This window comes from Amblyomma maculatum, chromosome 2, assembly GCF_055883805.1.
Source record: "Amblyomma maculatum isolate TAMU_Amacu chromosome 2, ASM5588380v1, whole genome shotgun sequence".
Classification (NCBI taxonomy): Eukaryota; Metazoa; Arthropoda; class Arachnida; order Ixodida; family Ixodidae; genus Amblyomma; species Amblyomma maculatum.
In genome coordinates, this window is record NC_139345.1 from 42,527,316 (window position 1) to 42,553,257 (window position 25,942).

Genomic DNA, 25,942 nt, shown 5'->3' on the forward strand with positions numbered 1-25,942 from the left:
TCATTGTTTTGCATCTTGTATGTGCCTTTTATTTTGCCGCTGCTCGTAAATTTAGAATAGTACAGTCAAAGAATTCTAAATCCCAAACATTCTAGCAGCTGTTTCCACTACCGAAGTGTGAACAATATAAAAGAAGGCTGTGATGTCAATGCTTGCAGGAGAAACTTGCTACCCACCTTTACTCCCTTGCTTTAAAACACAGAAATGCCCCCAAATTCAAGAAGTGGATTTCCTACTTGTTTTTGTGCTGTATTCAGAGAATCTGAGAATAGTCATATTTGGCATTATTGTCATAGCCAGAGCTTAAAAGCGACTGTCGACCGAAATTTCATGAACAAAATGGGATCATACCGCTAGTCAAAAGAATCAAGTCCGAAGTTTACACACAGACATGGTCTAAATTATTCGCATAATTTCTCACATCAGATAAAAGCTTAGCTATCGCTACAGCTTGTGCAGATAACAAACGTTTGCATTTTGATAGATTTGGAGCGTTCCAAAAAAATTTAAATAATAAGAACATATATCCAATATTCCGCTCAACAGGAGTTCGATAAACACAAAAAGTTGTGCTGTACTTCTGCATGGTATATTCAAGGGAATGTTTTGACTGTTTGATGTAAACAATAATTCGATATAAGCAGGTTCAGCGTACTTGGGATCAACTGCAACTGGGGTCCGTATTTCACTGCACAGAACGAAAGGACATGTTCTAGCTCCATAGATTTTGCATCACTGCCAAGAAAAGTTGCTGGGGACTATAGGGTTTGCAGAAAAGTAGCATAAGACAGTCTTGCAAGACCACTGTGAACTAAGCTTTGTATTGCATAATCAAAAATACATTTGTGAGGTTCTGTGAAAATGAATTACAGTCGAACCTGGATATATCGAACTTGAAGGGGATCGCGAAATAGTTCGATATATCGATATGCAAAAATCCGCTTGAGAAGCCACTTGCAATCGTGAAAACTGATACAGTGTTTGTCGCATAATCAATCCACTCGCATAATGAGCCTACCTTCCACTTTTGCCGCCGAGAATCTGATAAAAAAAAACAAGCATAAGTTGGTGGCGCCTCCCTCTGTTTCAGCCATCTTATTCACAGCTCATTTTGAACCGTGATAACGTCACGGCATGTTTATCTTTTGACTATACTTTTGATGTTAGCTCCTGCGGCGACTGGGAGCAAACTTTGCAGAGTGCCCGTGATGGCTTGATTGCACAAGCCGGTTCGATTTATCACGCTGCGTTTGGAGTGGGTGGAGTCCACTGCAACAAAATCATAGGAAAGCGTGTTAGCAGCAAATGCCGTTTGAAGCGAATAATGCTAAAAGCCAGTGTCATGATCGCAGCTGACCGCATGGTTTCGTTGATTCATAGATGCAAGGATGGACTCTCGCAAAAAAAAAAAAAATCTGCCGGTTCTTAACATCCGCAGCCACCATAAGCTCCTTTCCCTTTTCAGTTGAGCTATTGAGTATTTCGAGATCATGTTCTAGGTTTATGCCGTTTCAATCATCGGGCCGCTACGCCACACATTCATCACGATGACAAGAATGGTTGACTCACAAAAAATATATATCTGCCGCTTCCCGCAACCGCCATAGCTTTCGCTAAGCCGCACGCTCGGCTTCTTAACGTCCACAGCCGCCATAGCTTAAGCTACGTCGCAAGTTCAGCACGACGACACAAGACATGCATCACACGTCACCTGCCGCGCACAGAGGGTTCACAACACGTACTAGAGAAAGCGTCTGACGTTCTGTCTGCTATGGGCTGAGCTGGCTTGTCGACGCATGCATAGTGCATGCTGCTGCGAACAAAGACCAGAAAAGAGAGAGGAAGGGGAGAGAGAAAGCTCAGCAGAAGAATGGGCACACCCTTGCGCCTCTCCCTATCACGTTGTTTCCCCTCTCCCGAACATCACGGCTGCATTGGCTGCGTCTGCTTCATACCGGCCATTACCAAACTAGTTCCTTCTCGTTCCTTCACGCATATGGCTTGCAAACATCAGGGCCGCCGGCACGTGGCAGACAATCACTGCAGATACACGCGCGTCTTTGGGGAAAGGGTGCTGCGTTGCTCTAGACCAGCAGTCACCTAACTGTTCTTCTCTCATTCCTTCCGCTCGTGGCTTGAAAATGTCACACGGCAAACGACCGAGGGTGTTGCGATACTCTTTGAAGAAGGTTCACTTTCAGTGCGTGGTGCGGAGTTCGATATATCGACCGGCCGGTGAAAAACGGCTGAGGGTGTTGCGATACTCTTTGAAGAAGGCGCACTTTCAGTGCGTGGTGCGGAGTTCAATATATCGACCAACCAGTGAAATTGGAGCTCAATATACGACGCAGCTTTCCTATAATTTTACATGGGATTTTAAAGAGGATATTCCGTAAGTTCGATATATCCAAAATTCGAATTATCCAGGTTCGGCTGTATTATCAACGCTAAATATCATTCAATTTTGTGAACAATGTACCCACTACATAATTAACTAATTACTGTCAATTTTATAGCTCTAGCAACAGCGAATTCTGCTTTTACATGGCTAATAAAGCCCAAAAAAACTGTATGCTGTTTGTGGCATTATATTTCTACTAAATGGAGCACTCTTTGCTTGTGAAAGGTTATATAACTTCAGGTTCTTGCACGCAACAGACATGTCAAATTGACAGCTGGTTTCAGTTCAATTAGGAAGCTTTACTTTGATGTTGCTCACTTGAGTTCTACTCTGAGCAAACAAGCTTTGACTTGAAAGGCTCAGCCAAGCCAAGACTAGGCTTAGAGCAACACTGACAGATTTAAAGTTTTATATTCCGAAATATGGCCATGCTACCTTTTAATTACATGAACATGCCTTTATGAGTGTTTCTAATTGCTTCCCAACAATGTTGGACATATTCCAGGATTTTTCCGCAAACATTACGTCCTAAAGTAAGTGCATCCAAAATGATAAAACTGCGTGCATGTACACGTGCAATTGTTTAATACTGAAACTATCAATATCTTAAAACCATTAAATAAAATGTGTTAGAACAACATTCTCCCTGATCAACATCACACAGTTCTTCCTGTTACAGAATGAAATGATACTGGGATATACACACACAAAGCAGCACTACGGTAAGTTTAAGATCTGCTGTCATACACTCCCAACTTGCAGGAAAAACCTACTGTAGTCAGAAGTAGCCTTCCATAAACCTCCCATCTGATGTTCCATGCATCTCTCTACTTTGTGTGGTGTGCCAGTGGGGAAACTGTTGACAAGGCTCTCGTTTGAAGCTAATAGACCTATGTCTGTTCATTTCGTGCAAACACTCTATGCACATACAGCTCACATTTCTTCAGGCTTTTCATAGATATAGCAAGAAGCACTTCTGGCTACACAGCAACCTGCTCTGCCAAAGACCCCAGACCGAGGGAGACACAAGAGCTTTATACAAATTGACACAGGAGAAGCAAGCACGGTTTGACCTCGGGGTCACCGCCGCAATGCCCTCCTGTACATGGAGGCCAGGGCGCAAGCAGCTGAGCAGACCAAATGAGTGTCGGGCACACCACACAGAACGGCCCTCCACTCCGACTGGGGCACCACCAGGCGTGGGCTTGCCACCTCTCCAACAGTGACTGCAAGGCCACACCAGCGAAGCGGGTAGTCAGCTGGTGTTCTGTCTTGTATCTCTGCGATGAATTCAGCAGGAACAGGCGTCGCTTGTCCAAATGTGTGCAGGAAGAGTCCATTTGGGTCGTCTTTCAGTACTAGGCAGTGCATGTCAAACCAACTGCAAGAAAAAAAAGAAATGAAAAAAAAATATACAAGGGCTTCAACATTTGGAAACTCAAAAAAGAGTCACGCAACAAATCATATTTTTGTGACAAAATCCGACATTGCGTAGTGAATGACTGAAAGGTAAACAAATAATGAGCTGTTGTCAAAGTTTATCACTGTGTTATCTGCAGTACCACAGGGGCTGTTCATAACACACAACGATGCCACGAAAACATGATGAAGCCAAAGCTTCCAGCACTGAATTAAAGCAAAAAAATGTGCAAGTGCTGCATGGTGTCACATAATCTGCTGCATCCACGCAAGGAAAGACTCCGAAGCTGTGCTAAAAATCCTGGAGTTGTGGAAAGTGTACAAAACATCTGTAGCAGCATTTTTCCCTCACGGTACTCAGTAAGATGCTGTAAGCTCAAGATTTTGAATGTGAAACACAAAACAATAACCAAGTAGATAAGAAAGAAGCATTTAGAACAATATGCACGGCATTGAAAGGCTGAAAAAATTAACACGAAATATATGTAGTGCATGTTCAAGATGGAAACACAGATGCACTAGCTTTACAGATTTTCCAAGTGCAAAGAACAATGCAACAATGACAGGGACAAAACGGGTTAAAAAGAAGGTATAAAAAGAAAGTATGATGGCTAAAATGAAATAGAAATGGCACCAGCAACACACTAATACCATTGATATTCCTCTAGCGACCACAGTTCTCAGCAAGTTGCTGGCTTAGTGTGACAGCACCTAACAAAAATGCAACATTTCTTTTTTTTTTTTTTTACATAACGTAAGAGCTGCTTCAGAGGAGCACCTGCTTTTAGCATTGCTTAAATGAAAGCATCAGGTGTCGCCTAGAAAACTCGTGACCTTTGAAAAGATGGAACCTCAACTCTAGTAGCCATGTGGAATATCAGGACACATCAGCCAAGACATGGCAGCAATGATGTGCGACACTTCATATTTACCACTGAATTTTTTTTTTCTCCTATCTTTGAGTTACCACCCACCACAACTAGCCACGGAATTAGTGCCACGAAGTAACCCATAAGTAGAAACCCATTGCTACGACAAGCCTGCAAATGTGGTAGGAAAGAAGCATGCATTAAAAACTGGCTGTGATTTAGCTTCGGTTAGACCTAGTGTGAAGCGACAGCTCTGGCAGAGGCGCACGGCACACATCTATACATACTCTAGATGATGGCAGCTATTTGTCTCGCAACGCGGCTGCTCACGTGTAAGCTACTTCCCATGTCAGTTGACTTTGACCTTCACCTTTATCTTGACCTTTGACCTTGCGCTTGACCTTTAGTGGGAGCATAGCTCCCCGAAGTGATTGTGGCTTAAGTTCCAACTTGACCTCAAGGCTGTTTGAAGGTCATCAGAAGCCTCTTACTTTACCTTGCGTAGTGAAGCTATTGCTTTAAAAAAATTGACAATTTAGTGCACTTAGGCCAAATGCAAATTAGCTGCACTAGAACTTCCATTTTGGTTTCCAGTAGCACCTACTCATCAGCATACAGTCATAAACAGCTACTTAAGTGAAAGGTCACCCAACATGGATATAAGCCATGCGAACGTGCCTGTGTGGCATAGGAGGAGCATGTCAGACTCGGGATCCGACGATCCCAGTGAGTTTGATTCCCACCTCAAAGAAGTGCTGCTCAAGTTAGCAGCTCCTGCCATTGTGGTGATGGCATATGGTCTCGTGGCATCACACAGACCGCTGACCTATCAGTAAAGCATCAGCGGGTGGCCAAGTGCCGATTATGTTGAGACTCCTACAGCCAGCCTGCTATTGCCATTCCATGTGCACTAAATGCAGGCTGTCAAAACCACTGCACAGGGTAGAGAGAGCACTACTATTGCAAAGTGAAATTCACAATGTGGCATCTAGGAATGCTGCCACGTTGTGATGTAACGGCTGATTCTGTATTTTGTGGGCTTTTACGGGACCTTGAACAGGACTGTCCCATGAAAACACAGCACCCGTGAATGGAACAGATGGGTTGGACTGTTCTACTAAGGAAACAGTGTAATGTGATGCTGACAAGCTTTCTCCATCACTGAGACTTACAGTGCTCTCGAACCCAGACAGCTACAGTGAAGTTCATTCCTAAATATGGCTCTACGCATCTGCTGAATACAATTAACTCTCTAACTTTAACTTGCTAAACTCAACCATCTGGTTTATTTGTACTGACACCCTTCGGTCCCACCAGCCTCAATTTCTCATGCTTGGCACTTCTGTTAATGGTACAAGCATTTCGAACTACTTTCCTTGAAATCTCCATTAACATACACACTGCAAAGTCAACATTACGCTGACGTTTATATATGTCAATTTCTGCAGAACAACCAAGTTGAATCCTCAAACTCACACTATCGCCCTGTTATCACAGAGCAACAATATCTAGATTTAAATTCAGACTGGAATACTAGGACTTTGTACCCTAATCAGTGATCACCCTTAGCTGCATAGCAAGACCAACAAATGAATCTCTAACCAGATTGAAGAATAATGCCAATTTAGCATACCTCTCTGGTGTAAGCTCTACAATGAAGCTCTCAACCGCCAAAATGGCTTGGGCAGCAGGCACGCGCCCTGTCTGTTGAAGTGAAGTGATTTTGTCTTCAGCTGCTTTAAGGCCAGCTGCAAATCCGACAGGCTGGGGAGCCATGTTTGAAGGAGGCATGGTGATGCCTGTAACTGTGGCCCTTCCAAAAATCTTCTGAAACGCTTCACGGACAGGACCAATGACACGGATATCATCATGGGAGGCCACGAGGATGTCAATGTCTCCACCTGAATCTGTTGGTGAAAGTCAATTGCAGAAAAAAAAAAAAAAGAAATGCAAAGAAAAAAACAATCGATCTGAACATGCTGAAATGCCTTTATGACTCAGACGAACAGCACATTCACAGCTGAGCTTGCATTTGCAGATACTCAACTAGGCTTAGATGCTGAGACCCTACTGAAACCACACAACAGATTTAAGTGAATAAAATTCAGCAAAGAACTATTTTCCGAGAATTTAATAACAGTCAAACCCAGATATATTGAACCTGAAGATGACAGATAGTCTGACATATCAATATTCCATATAGAGTGTTTCACATAACATGAACCAAGGATTTTTAAAAAAGTGAGGCATTGCAGCTGGCTAAAACCAACTACATTGTTTGTCATCATGTAATTCTCCTCAGGGTATTTTTGATATTCAGGTCAATTAGCTAATTAACTACGACAGATTATGTAAAATCCTTATAATTCACTGACCAAGTGCCCTTTATAAAGTTATAGAGAGGGTTCAGATACAACCAACTTTTCTACTCACCTACCTTCTTCATGAGCGTTTTTTCCAGCATTTAAAGAAAGCCCGCAAAGTATGAAAGAATACCACGTGACTGCGGTCTTGTGCTTCTTGTGCTACAATATTGCAGCACTGCCAAATGCATTTTGAGTCAATGAAGCGTGCACGCTCTTCATCCCAAATGAGCAGCTGACGGACACCACTGTCAGCATAGTCTCAAAACTATGTTAGCACAATCTGCCGGAGCACGAAAAGCCCGAGCCACGATCAGCGATACGCAATTGGCAGGCCACCGACAGCCAACTTCGATGGAGCTTTTATCGAGCTATCACACTGTGAAACAAAAAAAAAAAGACAGAAGAAAAAGCACTGAGCTCGCCTAATTCAAGGTAGGCTCGGCTATTTGCTATCTGTGTCATGTTGCAGGCTGTCCAACTGAGTGATGGCCGCTCACTTGGGCACGTTTATGGCGTACGTTTCGTTCATCCAAATGTTGCTGGAAGTGCTGCAATATTATACTGCAAGAGCACAGTCATGTGACACTGTTTCATATTTTGCAAGCTTTCTTCAAATTCCAGAAAAAAACGGCCACATCGTAGGTACACTGGTATAAAAAACTGGATAGATTGCTTCCGAACCCCCTCCACAACTTGACAAAACCCACTTGCCCGAAACTGAATAAATTTTGCAGAATTCATCTCATTCAATTAACAAATTGAGCGGAATGTAAAAATACTCTGAGGAGCGCTGCATGACAGCAAACGATATGCCGCCGGTGCAGACGGGATCGAACCAGGGTCTAGCTGAGCACCCTAATCACTGAGCCCCTACGGCAGGTCAGCGTAGCTATAAAACTGAAATACACTCCAGTCTAACAGACACCAAAATATTTCAAACAAAACAAAGTGTTTAGAAACGTGGAATTAGTTTAGACATTTAGATTTACAGTAAAATTAAGCATGTACAATTTTCTGCACTGTACTTTCGAAATTTAGCTGTTTCTAAAACTACATGCATATTTCAGAACATCTGTGCTAAATTATGTGGTAATGTATTCAATCTTTACTAAGACTTTAACTCAATGATGCAACAGGAACATGCATTTTTGTACACGAGCGGCACACATACTGAGCATACACCAGTAGCTTCAAGGCCACAGGACTATAATATGGTTTCAGTAGTCAAAGACAGAGTAAGATACGTCTAGATATAAAAAAGGCACTGCAGAGAAGCACTTACAAATGAACTCCTTCATTCCTGGGTCAAGCGTGGTAATCATTGAGTCAACAGAGTTCTGGAATGCATGGAAGATTTACAATGTGACAAGCCTGCTTACTGAAAAGCCTTTATTCTGAGGCAGCGCACATTTTCCGCTATAATATGACATCAGTGAAGAGTTTGCACACAAATTTAGCTGCCTAATACTAGAAAAAATTGTCAGTGCATACTAATGTGCCAGGTGATGTGTTTTAAGAGAGGAGCTAAATTAGCCGATACAGATGGCATGCAAAAAAGGTTGTAGACATTGAAGGTTTCAATTTAGCACCAGAAAACAAGTACCCCCTATAGTTACATAAAGTGAGCTCCTTCTGCAGATGTAATGCAGTCTCATGGCATCCGCAGATGCAGGTCAAGCAAATGTAAGTGGACAGCACATGTGAAAAGTGCATCTCGCAGATTTCCACATGAAACCGCAGCTTGCTAACTGAAGATACCATGAGCTGCAAGGCTGCTCCCCCAGTGCAGAGTAGCAGGCCAGATTTTAATCATTCTAGCCCATCTCTCTGCCTTTTTGATCAAAAAACATATCTGTCGATATCAGTACAAAGAAGCCTTGTTTTCATGTCATGACTGTCTCTTTTCGACCAAAATGATCGCAAGACCTCCATGAGTCGCAAGTGTGAACGGACCTTTAAGCTCTGCCTTTAAGGGCGTTGATGGCTCCTGTCTACAGCTCCCCTTGCAGTTCCTCATTTACGCACATGTAGTCTCTACTCACTTAATTACCAATCCCTTAATTTGTGCCTCTAATATCCTAAGCTACCATGCTTTCCAGATACTAGTCGCAAACCACCTTACATAGATACAAAGCCTTGCTTTAACCAAGCTGTACGAAAGTGCCCATGTGACCTGGAAGTAGTGTGGCTGACTCAGTGTCCAAGAGCCCTGGAAAATTGACTCCAATCCCACCCTCCCACCTCATATCAGCAACCCGAGTTGGCAACTTCTCCCAATTTTGTGATATCACATGGTATGAGTATGTCACACTAACTGTTGAAAAATTGCTCAGTCATGTCACCTGCCAACTTCCACCTGCCAAAGTCACGCCCATAATCTTTCACTCACAACACCGACAACACCAGAGTTTCAGCACAATAAAGCCTTTAGCACTATCATGGTAAAACTTATGCCTAAAGCATTTTGCCGCGAATGGGTCAGAAAAAAGGATGTCACTGAGTGGTTATACTAGTTCAAAACCTACCGTATATAAACCGAAATGTAGGTCTAGATATTTTTTTTTTTTTAAAGGCGAGCTAAAGTTGCCCCTCTTCTTATATAGCGGTCTTTAGCAAAATTGGAGGCACAGTCTGGCAACAAGTGGCATGTCTGCTTAAGCCAGAGTTATCTGGAAGTGTGAACAATGCAGAGTCTTTGAGAGCATTTGTGGAGTGCACAAAAAGGCGGCTGGAGTTCTGGTGGATGCGAGGAGCGGCGAGACCAGTGAAATGCGGGGAGTCGTAGAGAAGTGCGGGAGGTTGGGCTGGACAGTGCGAAGTGCAATAGCAGAGTGAACAGTGAATGTGATGTGCAATTTAACAGCTCAAAAACAGCGAGAAAGGGAAAGGAAAGAGAAAGACCATCTTTGAGATTTTTTATGTTCTTTTTCTCCAAGTTCTTTTTTTTTTTCGTGGTTTTTTGTCTTTTTTTTGGTCAGATCCCTTCATGTGATCGCCTGTTAAAAAAGGTACGGCCACATCGGAATTGCCATTGCCAATGGACAGCCAAAACCATGCCGACATCCTGTAGTTGCTGGCATTTTTTTTTCCGTCACAGGCGCATTTATCATCACGTGCACTCTTTCGTTCGACCTATGAGAGTATAAAATGCCTCTTTAGCAATGAATAATGGCATGTGGAGGCAGTTTACAGTGGCTTTCCAGAAAAAGTGATGTTTGCCGAAGTGAACGGCAACACAGCCGCTCTCTCAGCGACTGTTCGGTGGTTCGATGTGTAGTGCCACGGACAAGATCAGCTGTTTGCATGCAGCCTTTTAAGAAATGCTACATAAGTAACATGTTTGATGGAACTAGATGACACACACTGGGAGGTGGCGAGCAGCAAAAAGTCGTCTTCTGATGACGCCGCTGAAAGTTTGGAGGGAGATCATAGCTCTGGTGATGCAGGGACACAGCCGATGTAGATATATGCGCTTCTCCACTTTTTGTTTTCTTGTTTTCTTTTTTCTTTTCTGTTTTTCACTTCAAGGTAAGGGGGTCGACCTATAATACGGTTTATACGGTAGTCATACCCTTACGGCTTGGCTGCACTTGACTTTGACCTCATTGCAGCCCACTGAGCACAAGTAACTTTTGCAAATGCCGGAGTAAGAACAAAACAGCGTGACACACCTTAGCCTTCTCAGCCACCTTGTTAAGGAACTCGTTTCCCTTAAACCAGCCCCACATGCTATTGTTGCCAGATGATGACGATGATGAAGAAGGTGTTGGCAGAAGACCGTGCTCGTAGTCTGTTGGAAGGGAAACTGAGAAGGACTGGTCTCCTGAGCCACTGCAAACAAGAAAAACTTCACTATGACACAATGTCACGTTTAGTGCTTCAAGACAATCACGAGAAATCTCAAGTCATTTTCCTCGTATCGCTGCACACTGTCACTAAGATATCCTAGAGAAAACGGGGTTGTTTCATCATCGTGTGGTGCAGACGTATGTCGCAGTTTGCGGCTTCACAAAGGCGGATCATCCTTAGTGCATGTTCATAAGCCCCATTCATTAGGATTAGCGGGCAAAGCCATTCCAACAAGGGTAGCCTTTGTACAGCTGCTCAGCTCAGCCCTAGAAGGCTAAGGAAAACATGTGACGTGCCATGATGTTAGCAAAACAAACACTTACGAGTATCCATGGTAGGGGTAGCTAGGCTGGCTGGCATAGTACCTGGAACAAGATGCAGGCATGCTAACGAGGCTAGCAAGAAAAAAAGATCAAAATCATGCAGCTGGTATCACTACAGATGCAAAAGCTTTCAGCTTTTGAACTGAATTTAAGCGCTATGCTTTCGCATCAAGATGTTTCTGCCATAAGAGAAGATGTGTGTGAAATGGTCAATGAGTCAAAGGGGAGTTTAGAAGAGGCAGTAAGCATAAGCTGGTTAATGTATAGAAATTCACCAGACCCACAATGCAAAGCTACACAGTGCATTATGAAGGTAATCAAGCCATGCAATATCAATGTGTGTTCAAAAATGCTGCCACTGTTTAAATGAAGTTTTACCAAAAATAAAAATTACAAACTGCAAATGTAAAGAAAAATGTCAGGTTATGCTCTAATATCAGCATTATGCAGCTAGCATTACAGAATTCATACAGTTGCCAGCCAAAAACATGACCTGGGGCTTATCACAAGCAATGTAGCAAGTAGTGTGTATGCGTGTATGCTAGTACCCTAAATTTACTACTATAGGCTACTATCTCAGAGAACTTGAAACGACACCAGCTTCAATCCTTTTTCCTTTGAAACTAACATTTCTAACTAACACAGCCAACATTCAGGAGATCAACAACATGCTCCCCTGAATTAATGTACAATATTTAGGAACCAACCAGTACAACAATTTGTAAGCATATGTCACGTTTCAACACTCAGAAGGGATGTTGCCAGACTGCCTAATCACCAATAGCAGATATGTATGCAAGCAAACGTTTCCAGCAGTCCGTTCACATAGAATCATCTATCATCACCACAAATCTTGGAATGACATAATCTTGAGTTTCACAAACATGCTTAGCCTTACTGTAGCTGCAATCTGCTGCTGTTGTAACACACTTGCCACTGCAATCATCCATTTCTAATCTAAATAAGGCATTGATGTTCCAGCCCGCAGATGACTTTTCAATGACACCATTCAGAAACACATTATTTCAGCTCAATTCTGGCCACACTTGTAAAACGGCCAACTTTGCAAATTTCCCTGTCATACTTGACAGGGCTGAAAAGCATACTTGCTTCAGCTTCATTCAGTCTGGTTTTCATAACATACTGGATGTCTCCTCAAGGTATTTTATCAATGAAATCTGCACAGAGAAAAGGTGTGCAAGAAATTTAAACAATTTCAGTAGCCATGCCTAGTTCTGAGCTTTAGCTTACTGCTGTGGTGGTGGTGGCTGCTGAGGCGGAGGATGCTGTACCCCTGCTGGCACTGGAGGTGTCTGGCCGGCAGGCTGTGTAGGGGATGGTGGTGGAAATGGAAATGTATAGGGCACAGGCATTGGCGCCACTTCTGTTGCCATGGAAACCTGTGGTGGGCGCATACTACTCAAAAGATAGGAGTGCTGGAATGGTGATGTCACTGGCCGCAAGGGTGCCTGGCTCTGAGTCACTGTCTGAGGAGGCATCACTGGCTGGAATGTTGCCGGCACACTGGTCACCGCTGGTGGCGTTGGTAGAGCTGCTTGTGGAACCCTCTCCACACTTGCTGCACTGCCATCCTCTGGGTAAGAGGGTAACACAAAGACTGCATTTAAGTTTCCATTGCACTGTAAGAGCAACATTTCAGGAGTATCTCTTAGCAAACAGCCGTTTGCAGTTGCAGAAATAATGTTACCTGCCACTCTCTCTCTCTTGACATCTTAATTATAGAACACGCTCAGCCCTGGAACAATTATTTTCTTATGGCAAAGCATCTTTCTGACATTTTCAGTGGCTAGCAATCAGCAGTAGTCAATTCAACTGCTAGGCTAGTGATGGACCTACTGAGTCATCTTTTGACAGTTCACATCATTAGCTGCATAGTTTAGGCATTACAGAAAAAAAGAGGGGCAAAGAAAGGCGAGCACAGGACAGGTGCTACAACAGAAAGCAATGAATGGTTGCTATCCTTTTCTGAATTGGACTTAGATCTTAGGATGTTGCAGCGATCAATTGGCGAGGAAAATCTTGGAAGCCCGTGAAATTGCAAAATACAGTAGTGGCATGAGCATTACTACAACTTCTGTGTACCTCATGAGCTTTAGCTCTCCTTTACCTTTTTTTTTCGTTCAGTTTCTTGCGGTCTTTCGTTTATAAATGTTGGTTTTTTCCAATCTTTCAGGAGTTGCACATGCATATTGTTACATAGTGATGGCACACAGTTTCAATTTTTTAGTAATTTCGTTGTAAAAGAAAAGTACCACCTGAATTGTCCTCCTTTCTTTTTACCCCATTGAGCATAATGTCTGACTGGCCCCACAGTATATTCTGTTGAATTAGGCATTACTGTAAAGTTCCAGCTTGTCCTTTTGAAAGTGAATAGAAAAAGAAAGACAAGACTCTCACAAGAATATTGCACCCAACAACAGTGCTGCACATCCCATCAATACACTTTCAGACAATGACGCGTGCACAATGGCTCTCAGTGTAAGGTGACTTCAGTTATAACTGTTCAGGATATTAATCCGCACACACCTGAATTCTTTCGTGAAGAAATCGGTAGAACTGAATAGAAAAAAACTAAGCCCTTCAACCAATAGGGCATGCGATACTTTCCGGATAGTTTTTGTTCTGTTTATAAAAAGCGCTTTCCATATAGAAGGTTACAAATACCCAAACGAGCTCGAAAGCATGGCTAACTCCCAAACTGCGCAGTATCACATGTAAAAACAAATTGTTTCGAAATTCCTGCAAAACAAATACCAGGATGTACAGGAGGCACAGGAGGTACAGGAAAAACCTTAATAATGACTTAAGACAAGTGAAATGCGAATATTTTCATAACATGTTTGATGAAATAATCAATGTGAAACATATTTTTAACAAGCTCCCTCTATCATGTCTCTCCGTATATCCACCTCTGATACAGAAAAATTAACAATCAATAATGACAAGTTGGGTGGGAAAATGCTGGCTGACTAACACAATACTTCACATCACATTCCTTACTGAAAGCAGTTATGATGATAGCACATGTGTCACCTGAGACTGCCTCTGCAATCTTCTATATTTCTTAACCCAACTGACAAGAATGACGTTCTAAAGGTGTTTATGCAGCTTATAAACACAATGTAAAGAAGTTTTTGGTTAAAAAATTCAACCAGTCAGATTCGTTTTTGACCATATCACTCCATGTATAACCTACAATTATGACCTTCTTTAAAGTACTGGTGTATTTCTGCAAAAGATGAGGCACGATAAAGTAATTTTCTTCAACAAAAATGGGGATATAATAATAACCTAGTGAACTACAGACCCATTTGAATTTCACCTGTGCTTTCTGAAGCACTGGAAAAGGCTATTTTATAGAGGATGTCTACATTTTTTGAGCCCCGCCAGGGTGGTGCAGTGGTAAAACGCCAGACTACTGTGCCGGAGTACCCGGGTTCGAACCCAACCTCGGTGGCTGCGTTTCGATGGAGGCGAAACGAAGAGGCGTCCGTGTGCTGTGCGATGTCAGCGCAGCACGTTAAAGATTCCCAGGTGGTCGAAATTACCCCGTAGCCCTCCACTACGGCTCCTCTTTCTCTCTTTCCACTTTCACTCCCACTTTCCTCCCTTCCCTTTCGGTGCGGTTCAGGTGTCCACAGAAAACAAGTGAGACAGTTACCACACCTTTCCCTTCCTATAAATCAATCAATCAATCTACATTTTTTGACAGCCAATCACCAATTACAATTTCACTACATGGTTTCAGGTCTGGACTGTCTACAAGAACCGTTCTACTCCATCAAAAAGAACTAATCATGCAGAACATAAAGGCCAGAAAATTAACACGGGATTTCCGCTGACCTTGCGAAGGCATTCGATCCGCTAAACTATATTAAGCTTTGTGAAAAGCTCTCCTTCTATGGCGTTCGTGGCATTGCAGCCGAATTAAAAAGCAGCCATTTGAGGGATTGATATCAGTCTGTCTGCAATTATCAAGAACTGTCTATATCAGAGCAAATGAAGTGCGATGTACCTCAAGATTTTAGGGCCTCTGTTATTTACTGTCTATATGAATGACATTGTAAAACACTGATGTCAGCCAATTATGTAATTCACAGAGATGACACCAGCGCCTTTTTTTACTTGCACTGCTTGAAACTACACTGTGAAAGTAGCAAACTAAACACTCAGCAAAGTTTCATGGTCACTTGCACATTCATTGCTAGTCAATTACAGAAAAGCCAAAGCTGCCCTTTTCCATCCGAAATCAACACCACATAATATTGCCACTGTTTTTCACAAACATAGTTCTGTAATTGAATCTTTTCCAGCTCTTCAGTCACTTGGCATTTTCTTTCAAGAGTTTATGCTATGAGACCACCATACTGATTACTTGTGCACAAAATTTATTGGGTTTTATGTACACTGAGAAGGTGCCGACATCTGCAACCAACCTATGTAGAACACTTTCAATTTGCAGCTACACTGCTGTCATTTAGTCTGGGAAAAAAGCACGAAAAGAGCTCTTCAAAAGTTGGTCGCTATGCAGAAAAATGCTTTATGCGGCGGTGCAAATCAACCAAATTATGCCCACACTCATTCACTTTTCACACAACATAGCTGCACAACACTCCAAAACATAGCAAGCTTGAGAGTAAACAGCTTGTATCGCCCAACTCGGCATTCGGATATTTGATTCATATCGAGGCCTTACACAAATTATGGAATGCAGGTGATTGGTTAAGCCTCCCATAAACTCTAAATAACTACGGCTAACTGCAGAAAATTTATGTTACTACAAAAAAAACATTTAGTCAATATTATCACTTTATGTGACAGCATTTGATGTCTTTCGTGCGCGTGTACAATTTTGAATGTATATCTTCTGAAATCGTATAACGGGCTTTCCTTTTGCAGCGAGAGCACACTACTCTAGTCAGCACTGCAGTTCGCCGTGTGCAAGGGAGGCCACTAGTGCGCATGCGCGGAAACCAAAGAGGAACAATAGGTGTGCTGTGCATGACGTCAGAGCTCGCGGCCACTATGGCCGCATGCAGACTCCACTGCCGATGCAGCAGAGACGCCCAAACAAAGAGAAAAACGCCTCGCCAAGTGGAGATGCCAAGATGCAGAGTGCAATAATAATAATAATAATAATAATAATAATAATAATAATAATAATAATAATAGTAAATTGGTTCACAGGAAAGGAAAGGCATAGTATCTGTCACACTTGCTCTGTGGATGCCCGAACTGCGCTGTAATGGAGGGGAGGAAGGCGGGAGAGAAAGTGAAAAGAGAGAGGAGCCATAGTGGAGGGTTACGAAGTAATTTCGAACACCTAAGCATCTTTAACGTGCACTGACATCGCACAGTACACAGACGTCTCTCCGTTTCGCCTTCATCGAAACGCAGCCGTCGGCAGAGCGTAAAAAGCGGCTCATAGTAGTAGCAAAGACAGAATGAGCGTAAAAAGGCGAAGAGAGCAGTGGAGATGCCCGAACAGAGAGAGGAACGGCTTGCTAAACAGTGATGCCAAACTGTCAAGCATAATAGACAGAGTATAGCCACCAAAATGTAGACCATGAAGAGTTCAGTCAAAGGGAACCAACAAAAGAGGATCTGAAGGCACGTTGTGTGACTGATCACTCGATTCGAGTTTCCAAAAGTGCATCTGCGACCCGGACATGTGAAGTAGACTTTGTGAACAATCCATTTGGACACATGTGTAGTGTGTGGCACCAAATGGGCTTGACACTGGTGAGTAATCCAATATATGAGACTTTGCGTTTGGAGACTCTGCCAAATCGAAATACTGTATAGACAAAATTGAGACTGCTGTATGCTATTTCACAGATCATCGGGCAGTCTACGCTTCTGTAGAGCAAAATGAATAAACAATGCATATACCTAACGTCTCTCATTGCTAAACATACATAACCACAACAAGTGCAGCCAGGGAAACATACCTCTTGCTACATATATCCTGGCATAGCTGAGCTAAGCCACAGCCATTTTTTTTTTTTTTTGCCGCTACACGCTACTTTGCTAATATTTTCTGCTCACTGTTGTCATTGTTTATTATAGGTGAGGCTTGTCAAGCCTCAAAATTTTGGCTTTCTTGCCGCCGTCCTTACCACTGTGTTTTTGCATTTACAATTTCGCATAACTGTGCGTGACTGTACATGTTGTGGTAAAAATCAGCCAATCCAAAAAAAAAATGTATTTTCGTATATGTGCTGAGACACAAAGGCGATATAATAATTTGATTCCAGTAATTGCAACTTTTACTATGAAAGAGTAACCCAAAATTTTGGCAGTTTTTCTCAAAAGCTTTTCTAGCACTTGATCATCGACCTGCAAAATCATTACGCTTGGCGAAAAAAATAAATAACATACAAATACCTTATAAAGGAGTAGGCTCCCTTTAGCTGCGCTTACATATCAACGCCATTTAATTCTGCCATCTTCATAATCATTCCAGACCTGCTTATAACTAGTCAAACAGTCGCCTTTGCTCATAAAGTGGCATGCCTGGAAATATTGTAGTCACTGATCTTTCTTTTGTAATGCTTATAGATAGGGGTCGAACTTTTCGGTTTAGACTGAAAAACACCGGTAAAGGTACGCCAAAAGCATTTTAAGAGGTTTGGTTTAAACCGAAAAAGGTTGGTACGTTTTCATGCACACTGCGAACTCTCGATGACGGGAGAAAATTACAACAGTGTTTAATCCAGGGGCATGATGTGAGACAGTGGAATCGCTGGTTTAAGTAGAGCGGTTGAGGGTTTTGAGGCATTGTTCATGGCCTCATGAATGAAGAAAGAATGGCAGCCGTGCTTCTCGACCCTCATAAACATGTCAAGCATCCGAGGAGGGGTGCCCTTCGAGGCAGGTACTTCGAGGGGTGAAGGACAGACCAGAGCATTTTCAGTGCAAGTACTTCCAGGAAATTGCGAAGACCAAAGCCCTACAGTTTATTGCCATGTGACACTTATCAGACACAAGCAGAGAGAAGCACATTTGTTTCTTAAGGGATTTGGTTTATGCAAAAATTTGATCGTAGTAAATAATATTTCAGTTACTCCTTTGTCTAACATGTGAATTTGTTTCACATATGGGTTTTGTCATAACGTTAATTTTCATCATGGCAATAGCATTTTTTTTTCAGGAGCTTAGCTGTGTATATGATCAACTGTACGTTATATAAAAGTGCATAAAACAGCCTGCAAGAAAATAAAAGCCAAGATGAACACTATGTCACTTTTAATGGTACACGCATGCCTCTCACCTCACCGAAAAAAGTTAGCCGAATTATCAGAAAATAAAAACCAAAATTTATAGATTTGTCACTTCTTATAAATTGTTGCCAAAATTGATTAGAAAATTCTCTACCACACCCATAATATTGCCACCTGTGGGTTTGAGGTAGCGCCTGAGAGACGAAGAAGTTGAAGACTCTCGTGCGCTTCTTCTAGCTCGGACTGTTAACAGTTGACTGTGTGTCCCTGCCCTGTTACCGTTTCCCGTAAACCCCGTCTTGACTGTGTACCTCTGCCCCGTTACCGTTTCCCGTAAACCCCTGTCTTCGTGACAGTTTCGGTGGAGGTGCGGGGTTAAACATAGGACGAGATATTGCCTTATGTCACATTTCCATACAACACGGCCGTCCAAGAAACAACTCGATTCACTCCGTCTTGCCTAGAATACGGATGCGTTGTACAGACCATGCTTGACACTATGCTGCCGTGTGCGACTGACGACTAGCTGCTTACCGCTGACGCAGAATTCACCAACTACGCTGAGGAAGCTCGCCGACTTGCCCGTAATCACATTACAAAACAGCAAGCAACAGATGCACGCCGATATAACGAGCGACATCGCTATGTCGTGTTCCAGCCTGGTGACAAAGTCTGGTTGTGGACACCTGTCCGGCGGCCAGACCTGTCAGAAAAACTTCTCAATCATTACTTTGGACCATACAAAGTGTTGTGTCACCTATAAAATGTTACATACTAAGTTATTCCAGACGGAACTGTACCAAGTTGTAGTTGTCAGTGCTCGTCTGACGTAGTAGTGCATGTACTTCGAATGAAGCCGTATTTCATCAGTTGAAAACCGTACTTACCATCCAGATCAATTCTTTCTGTGAGCTTGCGTCTTTTTTTTTGTTTGTTTGTTGTTGTTTTTTCAAGAGGGGGAATAATGCCACCTGGGGGTTTGAGGTAGCGCCTGAGGTACGAAGAAGACTCTCGTGCACTTCTAGCTAGGACTGTTGACTCTTGACTGTGTGTCTGCCCTGTTACCGTTAACGCCCTGTTAACGCAAGAAATGGCAAGGGTAATTTTGCTACACTATTATAAATAGTTAACGTGAAGTATATAATAGTTGAATAAAAAAATTACGACCATTGTGTCCTGTATTTGAATGCTATTATCTATCTTAAAATGTTTGAACAGTACATGAAATTACATGTGAAAGGAGAAAAAGAAATTTTGCTTTAGAAGCAAGAAATAGTTTTATCACAATCAAAAACATTCTGCATCACCAAAGCTGAGACTTATGGGCTGAAATGAACATGTGTTGAACTATTGACTGCTGGTGGACCAGCAATATTAATATAAAGAACACAGTGTACACGAGCACAACATTTGCTTTAATATAGGTTGTTCGCTGCTGCTACAAACAAAGCATATCGGTGAATTCCATCATTTGAAATGCTTATTAGATTTACTCATAACTCTGAGTCCAAACAGTCATTTCCATAGCCAAAATATCTATTGAACATGGTGATATAATGAAGATATCATTGCCTAATGTTACCATGTCAAAGAATGAATTAACAAAGCATGATGTCCAAACAGAATCTTGCACTATATGGTAAAGAAGGGCAGATTGATTTTCCGAAAATAGAAGCTGAAACCAGCCAGTTTTTCAATCTGTTCTAATTCTGTACTCAATACTACAGGTTTTTCCAGACAGAAAAATGTGTGGCCAAAGTGCATGTGCTATTTCCAATGCAGAGCAGCATTAACGGAGAGTTTCAGTCCACAGGTGAGCGCATAAAAATAGTTATAACACGCTGAAAGCAGGTTTCACTTTGAGCGCTATTTGACTGAAGTAACCCCCCGGTGACCGTGCATCGGCTTCAAGCCTTCAAGCAGAAACAAGTTTGGCTCCGTTTCCGGTACCACAGTAAACCGGGACATTGACCAAGGAACACCGTTACCGTTTCGTACAGCGGCGGACACATATTTGAAGCGTCTAATTAGTTGGAGCAGTTTCGGTTGCACTCCCAGCGACGCGCGAACCCCACAGGATCAAAATAAAAGTGGGGAAAGGCAAGGATCCCAATATAATCCTTGTCATACCCGATTTCGTCTCGGTAGAATCGGGGTTCGTCACAGCGTCTTTGACGGCCACAAACTCGAATGTAGAATCCCCGTTTACGTCGTCCGCTGCTTCTTCCATCATGGTGACTGCGAATGAGGGAAAAAATTTCAATGCCATTTTTCCAACAGCTGGAATCAGAAGCGGCACAGCCCACTTCGCAATTGGCACTGCAAATGCAGTGTCACAACATCGAACTTTTTTTCTTATATATATATATATATATATATATATATATATATATATATATATATATATATATATATATATATATTAAATGCGCGTTTCTTCTTCCCAGTTATCTTACCAATGCACTTATGAAAAGCTGAAGGAGAGCAAACGGATGATTTTCACCGAAGTAAATATGCGTGCCAGAAGAGAGATCGTCATCGGAGATTGCTCGGTTGCTGCAACTGATCGCCACATCTGTACCAGATTTGTGTTAGGTCTCACGAACACAGTACTTACTTATGTTGGTGTCTTCGACTCTAATTGCTCAAGCAGTTGTGTCCAGGAGTCATTTATGTCAACAGTGGGCCGCTGAAAAACACAAGTTTACCGACGTTGAAAACGAAATCAGCAGCCACGTCTAAACCATTGTTGTTACCTGCTGATTCCTTTGCGTCAGGTAGAGACATAGGCACAGGCAACGTTTATAGATGGCACAGGTGACCGTAACCGCCACAGTAAGGCAATCTTTGTCTTATTTAAATTTATTCGAGTTGCGATTACCACCTTGTACTACTTTGTTAAAAACAGTATAGTTTTGTAAGCTTAATACGATAAACCTAGTTTCAGTTTCAGGTTTATTCGGCAACACGAAACCAAAACTGATAGTAGAAAATAAAGCAAACCTTTGATTGGAGATTATTTATTCAGAGTTATAAAATTTTATTTAGTAAAGCATATTTATCAAAGGGTTTGGTTTATTTATCTACTTTAGTGATCACCAAATGCGTTGCTGCAGATTGTTTAGATATTGTAATAAAATAAAAATAAAACTGTCAAATTGTGCTTGGATCTAACAAATGAAGTATTTTTAAATTTGAAAGACACAATTTGTGGAGGGAGGGGAGGGGGGGGGGGCTGAATTTTTGAGTACGGCTGTGCGGTCACTCCATTTTGCGCTCCTCTCATTTTCCGGTATATTCTAGGCATTATACTTCCGGTTATCAAAATAGTTATGGCCGCTTCCACTGTTGGAAGCAGCATGCTTCGCGTGAAAAATGTCTTTTCTCGCAAGTTGTGTTCCGTTTACACTACGCCTGTGCGGACTTCTATTTACAGTAAGATGTATGTGGATCCCATTCCCGATAAGACGAAACTAGAAGAACTGAAAGCGTCAGGGGAAGCGGAACACTTGAGATTCGTCCCTGTCAAGGCCACGCCAAGCGACGTGACGACTTCGGTGTTCTATGACGCCACGCTTCACAAGTTCATAAACCTCTTGATGCGGAAAGGTGAAAAAGCGCTTGCCAGGGAGAACATTGAACTTGCGCTATTTAATGTAAAGCGTATACAGCTTGCCAAATACAACCGCGCGACAGACGAAGAGAGAAGTCAAATCGAGTGCAATCCTTTGACTATACTGCACAAGGCCCTCGAAAATTGTCGCCCTGTTATGGAACTCAGCCCTATAAAACGTGGCGGAATCACCTATCAGGTGCCTGTGCCCATAACGCAAAACAGATCACGCTTTCTGTCAATGAAATGGATGATCGATGCCGTCAACGACAAGGATCAGAAAGTGAGGTTCTACGATCAGTTGGCCAAAGAGCTGCTGGATGCGTACAAGAATCAGGGACGCGTCGTCAAGAAGAAGCATGAGCTGCACAAGCAATGTGAAGCCAACAAGGCGTATGCCCATTACAGGTGGTCATAATTCCCAACGTCGTATAGTCCTCAAATAACCTTTTGTAGACAATAAATTTGTTTTGACTCATTCGTCATACCGTTTATCCGTTACTTCCAGTTTCCAGTGAGCTTAGATGTGGAACGATTGTTAAATCCCTTTGTTGCGCGTTTGGATCAAATAGTGATGCAGAAAAAAAAGTTATCCCATTTGTGAAATTGTGTGTCCGAGCTTGCCCACAAATTGAAACCCAGATTAAGCACTAGCGGTACCAGGCGCGGCCTGGAAAGAGGCCACGGACAGACAGCTGTGTCATGCGTGCATCGCGCTGTGTATATTTGCTGCTGTCCTTTCCTCCTTCGTTGGCGACGGCGAATGAGTGTCGTTGATTTGGCACTCGGCTGCAAGTGCGTCACGATAAGCCCGGCACCGTTCCTTAACACCCGCTCATTCAACGCGTTTAGACTTCGTGCCCTCCGTTAGTTCATAGTGTTCGAGACTCAGCGACGGGTTCAGTGCGCATGTGGTCAAGTTAGGAGCCTTAGGTCAAGTTGGAACCGTCAACGGCCCGTAGCAGTGCGCCGTGGAGCGTCGACCGGCGGGCTGCTCTCCTCTCCCATAATCCGCCGTTGCGCCGTCGCCACTTGTTGAGCGGCGCCGCATTTGCTGCATTGTTGATTCGCTCTGTGCGTCCTTCGGGCAGTGAGCACTGGAACGGTCGTGGCACTTGCTTGCAGCCTTGGCAGTCACGCAATGTTCAAACTGCTCGGCTGCCGAGTGCCCAATGCGTGCTCGAAATGGGCGAGTAGAAGCACCTCACGATGGCCCCATCGCATGGAGTATCGCCGTTCATGGATGAGCGCTGCAAGCGAGAAGGATTTCGACCTCATCCGCTGTCAGTCAACCGTGTTGCCGGTAAGCGCTACTGATAGTTCTCTCTCCGGATCTTGACGCATCTATCCGTGACACGTGTGGGAAGGAAAATCGCTTGTGACAGCACTGCTTCTTCCCTCTTTCTGTGCCAACGCGCTCGATGCGGCGCCTAAACATCATCGATGCACAACCAGCAGGCGAAACTGCTTTTGTCAATTTGGCGAGCTGAAGTTGGCACTCGTTTACACGGAGAGTCCGTGCGGAATTTCTCGCGTAACGGTGTTAGGTTGGGTAACGAACGGAAAAGTTGGCAGGCTCCGCTGGCCTTGACGTTGTAATTGGACACGAAGGTCTGTACGGAAAAATTGCAGCGGCGGCGCATCTCTTTTCCTTCTGCTGTCAGTGTCGGTCATTGCATTACTATAATTCCGGTGCTGCATGCCTTCCAACTTCGTTCATTGCACGTTGACTGAAAAGTGCTACAGAGAAACACTCCTTCCCAGAGCAAATTTTATACTTTACTTTTTTTTTATATATACTTTTACTCGAGAACAACGTTTTAAGGAATAACCTGCACAATTCTGCAATACAGCGGTATTTGTCAAATTCCTTGTACTTTTTCTGCATATACCTCTTTCCCCAGTCAAAATACTCTTACTTCATCGCATACAATATATAAAGAATATCGTTTGTCTTACGTTAATTTGCTGTCGTACTCGGCCTGGTTCTAACATTTAATGCACCTTGAAGTTCATCATAAGCGAAATAGAAAACATTTTCACGAAAACACTCAACCTTGCCACTTGCAACAAAGCTATGTTTCTGTGTTAAGAATTTTTCTGTACTGCATTCTAATATTGCAAAAAAAAAAAGTGTGGCCTAGCCCATACCTTTTCTTAAGCCAGCTATAAATGTATTATTCAGTAAAGTGTACGATTTTTCCTGTAGACCTTTTGTGCATGATTAGCGTTCCTGTTTCAAATTGGATATACATTACTATTCTAATCATATGCAACATTTCAGTTTAACCTATTTCTTGTAATTTAAAAAAAAAAATCACTTTTCTTTCGATGTGTTATGGAAACTGCATAAATTTCATTTTTTTTTTTTTTATAGCCTTGTATTGCCTAGAGAAATATGTTACTTCGACAGCTCTTGAATGTATGCCACTACTTGTTGCCTGCACCACCCTCATAATTTCTGTGCAAAATTAACTCATTATTAAAATATGTCCAATTAAATTAGGGCATCAACACCTCTGAATGCCAACTGTAACAGGGTATGCACACATCAGAACTGTGTGCACGTGCTTTTGACATTAGTATATAGAGCCTCATAAAGCTAATGCCCCTCATTGCAAACGTGGCATGTACGTGTTACATCTCATTTTTCTCTCCAGGCTGTTAGTATGACAACCCATTTAATAGCTCGCTATAGGATGATTGCATTTTCATTTGTTTGGTTCATTGCCGTTTTGGAATGTATGCTATCATTTTTTTACAGCAGACACACGTGTGTGATATAGTGAACTCTCTACGGCTTATATTTGAGCCAAGATAGTGCATCAGTGGGAGTAAACCATTGAGCAGTTTACAAACCAAAACATCTTTGTCACAATATATATACACACACACACACACACACACACACTGTGTTCAATAGGACCTTGCATACTACAAGAAATTCCCTCTGGTAGAGCTCTGTGCATGATAGCATCACTAACAAGTCATAAATTTCATGACTTGAGTTATGCACACATCTGAAATGGCATGACATGTTTTTACATTTCCATCTTTATTGAGGTGTGGTGTTGCAGCCAGAGATTCAAACTTGTGGACCTCTGATAACCAGCATCATGAAAAGGCAGTCTTTGCTGGAATAAAAGTAAAGGTTAAATTTGTTGAGCTGTTTGACCTGGTTTGATTCTTAATAAGAAAAATGAGAGAATGAAAAACAGGATATGGGCAAATAAGGGTAAATAATCACAGGATGTCATACCTTACTTTGACAGCTCTTGAATGCAGTCCACTACTTGTTGCATGGACCACCCTCTTAATTTCTGTGTAAAATAACCTCAATAACAAAACGTATCCAAGTTAGGGCATCAAGACCTCTGAATGCCAATTGTGACAGAGTATGCACAATTATAACTGTTTGTGCATGCAAAAACAGGATATGGGCAAATAAGGGTAAAAAATCACAGGATGCCACATGTGTGTACATATTTTACACGTGCCATTTGCCCCGGTTCATGTTTTCACACAGCTGCAATAAATTTTGCTGTGCTCAAGGCACTTATCAGACATCATTTGAGCATATCTTATCTGCCTGTTTGAAGGGTCCTGAAAGAGCAAGAATTGGCAATGCTCAACCACCACCACCAGACTCGAGTGTGACAACTGTATATGAAGCTCTTCTAAGTGGACAACGCATGAACAGTAAGTAATATCCTGCAATTTTCTTGCTATTTGAAGGGAGGAAACATATAAAGCTAGTCTTCCTCTCCTGCAGCTCTTTTTGCTGCTGTGCACACCTACCATGTTCCGAGAGCTTTTATTTGAATCAGAAGTCGTTTAATAGTGCAGAAATTGCTGCAC

General features: G+C 42.5%; 3 protein-coding genes across 5 annotated transcripts in view; 2 read left to right on the top strand and 1 right to left on the bottom strand.

The window, feature by feature from the left end:
* LOC146198517 (protein PRRC1-like) lies at positions 1 to 21,333 on the bottom strand. Of its 2 annotated transcripts, XM_084594016.1 has the most exons (9): positions 21,228 to 21,333; positions 21,089 to 21,160; positions 20,602 to 20,709; positions 12,479 to 12,821; positions 11,228 to 11,269; positions 10,727 to 10,886; positions 8,338 to 8,392; positions 6,323 to 6,596; positions 1 to 3,782 (listed from the first exon to the last, which is right to left on the bottom strand). In XM_084594016.1, exons 3-9 carry the CDS (start codon positions 20,702 to 20,704, stop codon positions 3,482 to 3,484), a joined length of 1,278 nt encoding a protein of 425 aa, XP_084450142.1. In that variant the 5' UTR covers positions 20,705 to 20,709; positions 21,089 to 21,160; positions 21,228 to 21,333; the 3' UTR covers positions 1 to 3,481. The 2 variants fall into 2 exon arrangements, with proteins under 2 accessions (XP_084450142.1, XP_084450143.1); XM_084594017.1 differs by lacking the exons at positions 11,228 to 11,269; positions 21,228 to 21,333 and having other exon boundaries at positions 21,089 to 21,221.
* Positions 21,334 to 21,774: 441 nt separating this feature from the next.
* mRpS7 (mitochondrial ribosomal protein S7) lies at positions 21,775 to 22,565 on the top strand. The gene has a single exon (XM_084594018.1). The coding sequence runs from the start codon at positions 21,804 to 21,806 to the stop codon at positions 22,500 to 22,502; it is 699 nt and encodes a 232-aa protein (XP_084450144.1). The 5' UTR covers positions 21,775 to 21,803; the 3' UTR covers positions 22,503 to 22,565.
* A 129-nt stretch (positions 22,566 to 22,694) lies between these two features.
* The window catches only part of LOC146198519 (long-chain-fatty-acid--CoA ligase 5-like), a 43,441-nt gene continuing 40,193 nt past the window's right edge, over positions 22,695 to 25,942 (top strand). The window contains exons 1-2 of one of the 2 annotated variants that reach the window (XM_084594014.1): positions 22,695 to 23,387; positions 25,684 to 25,783. In XM_084594014.1, the coding sequence (XP_084450140.1) occupies positions 23,226 to 23,387; positions 25,684 to 25,783 (262 nt within the window). In that variant the 5' untranslated portion in view covers positions 22,695 to 23,225. Of the gene's footprint in view, positions 23,388 to 23,456; positions 23,696 to 25,683; positions 25,784 to 25,942 lie in introns of those variants that run through there. The other variant, XM_084594015.1, reaches the window with a different exon arrangement.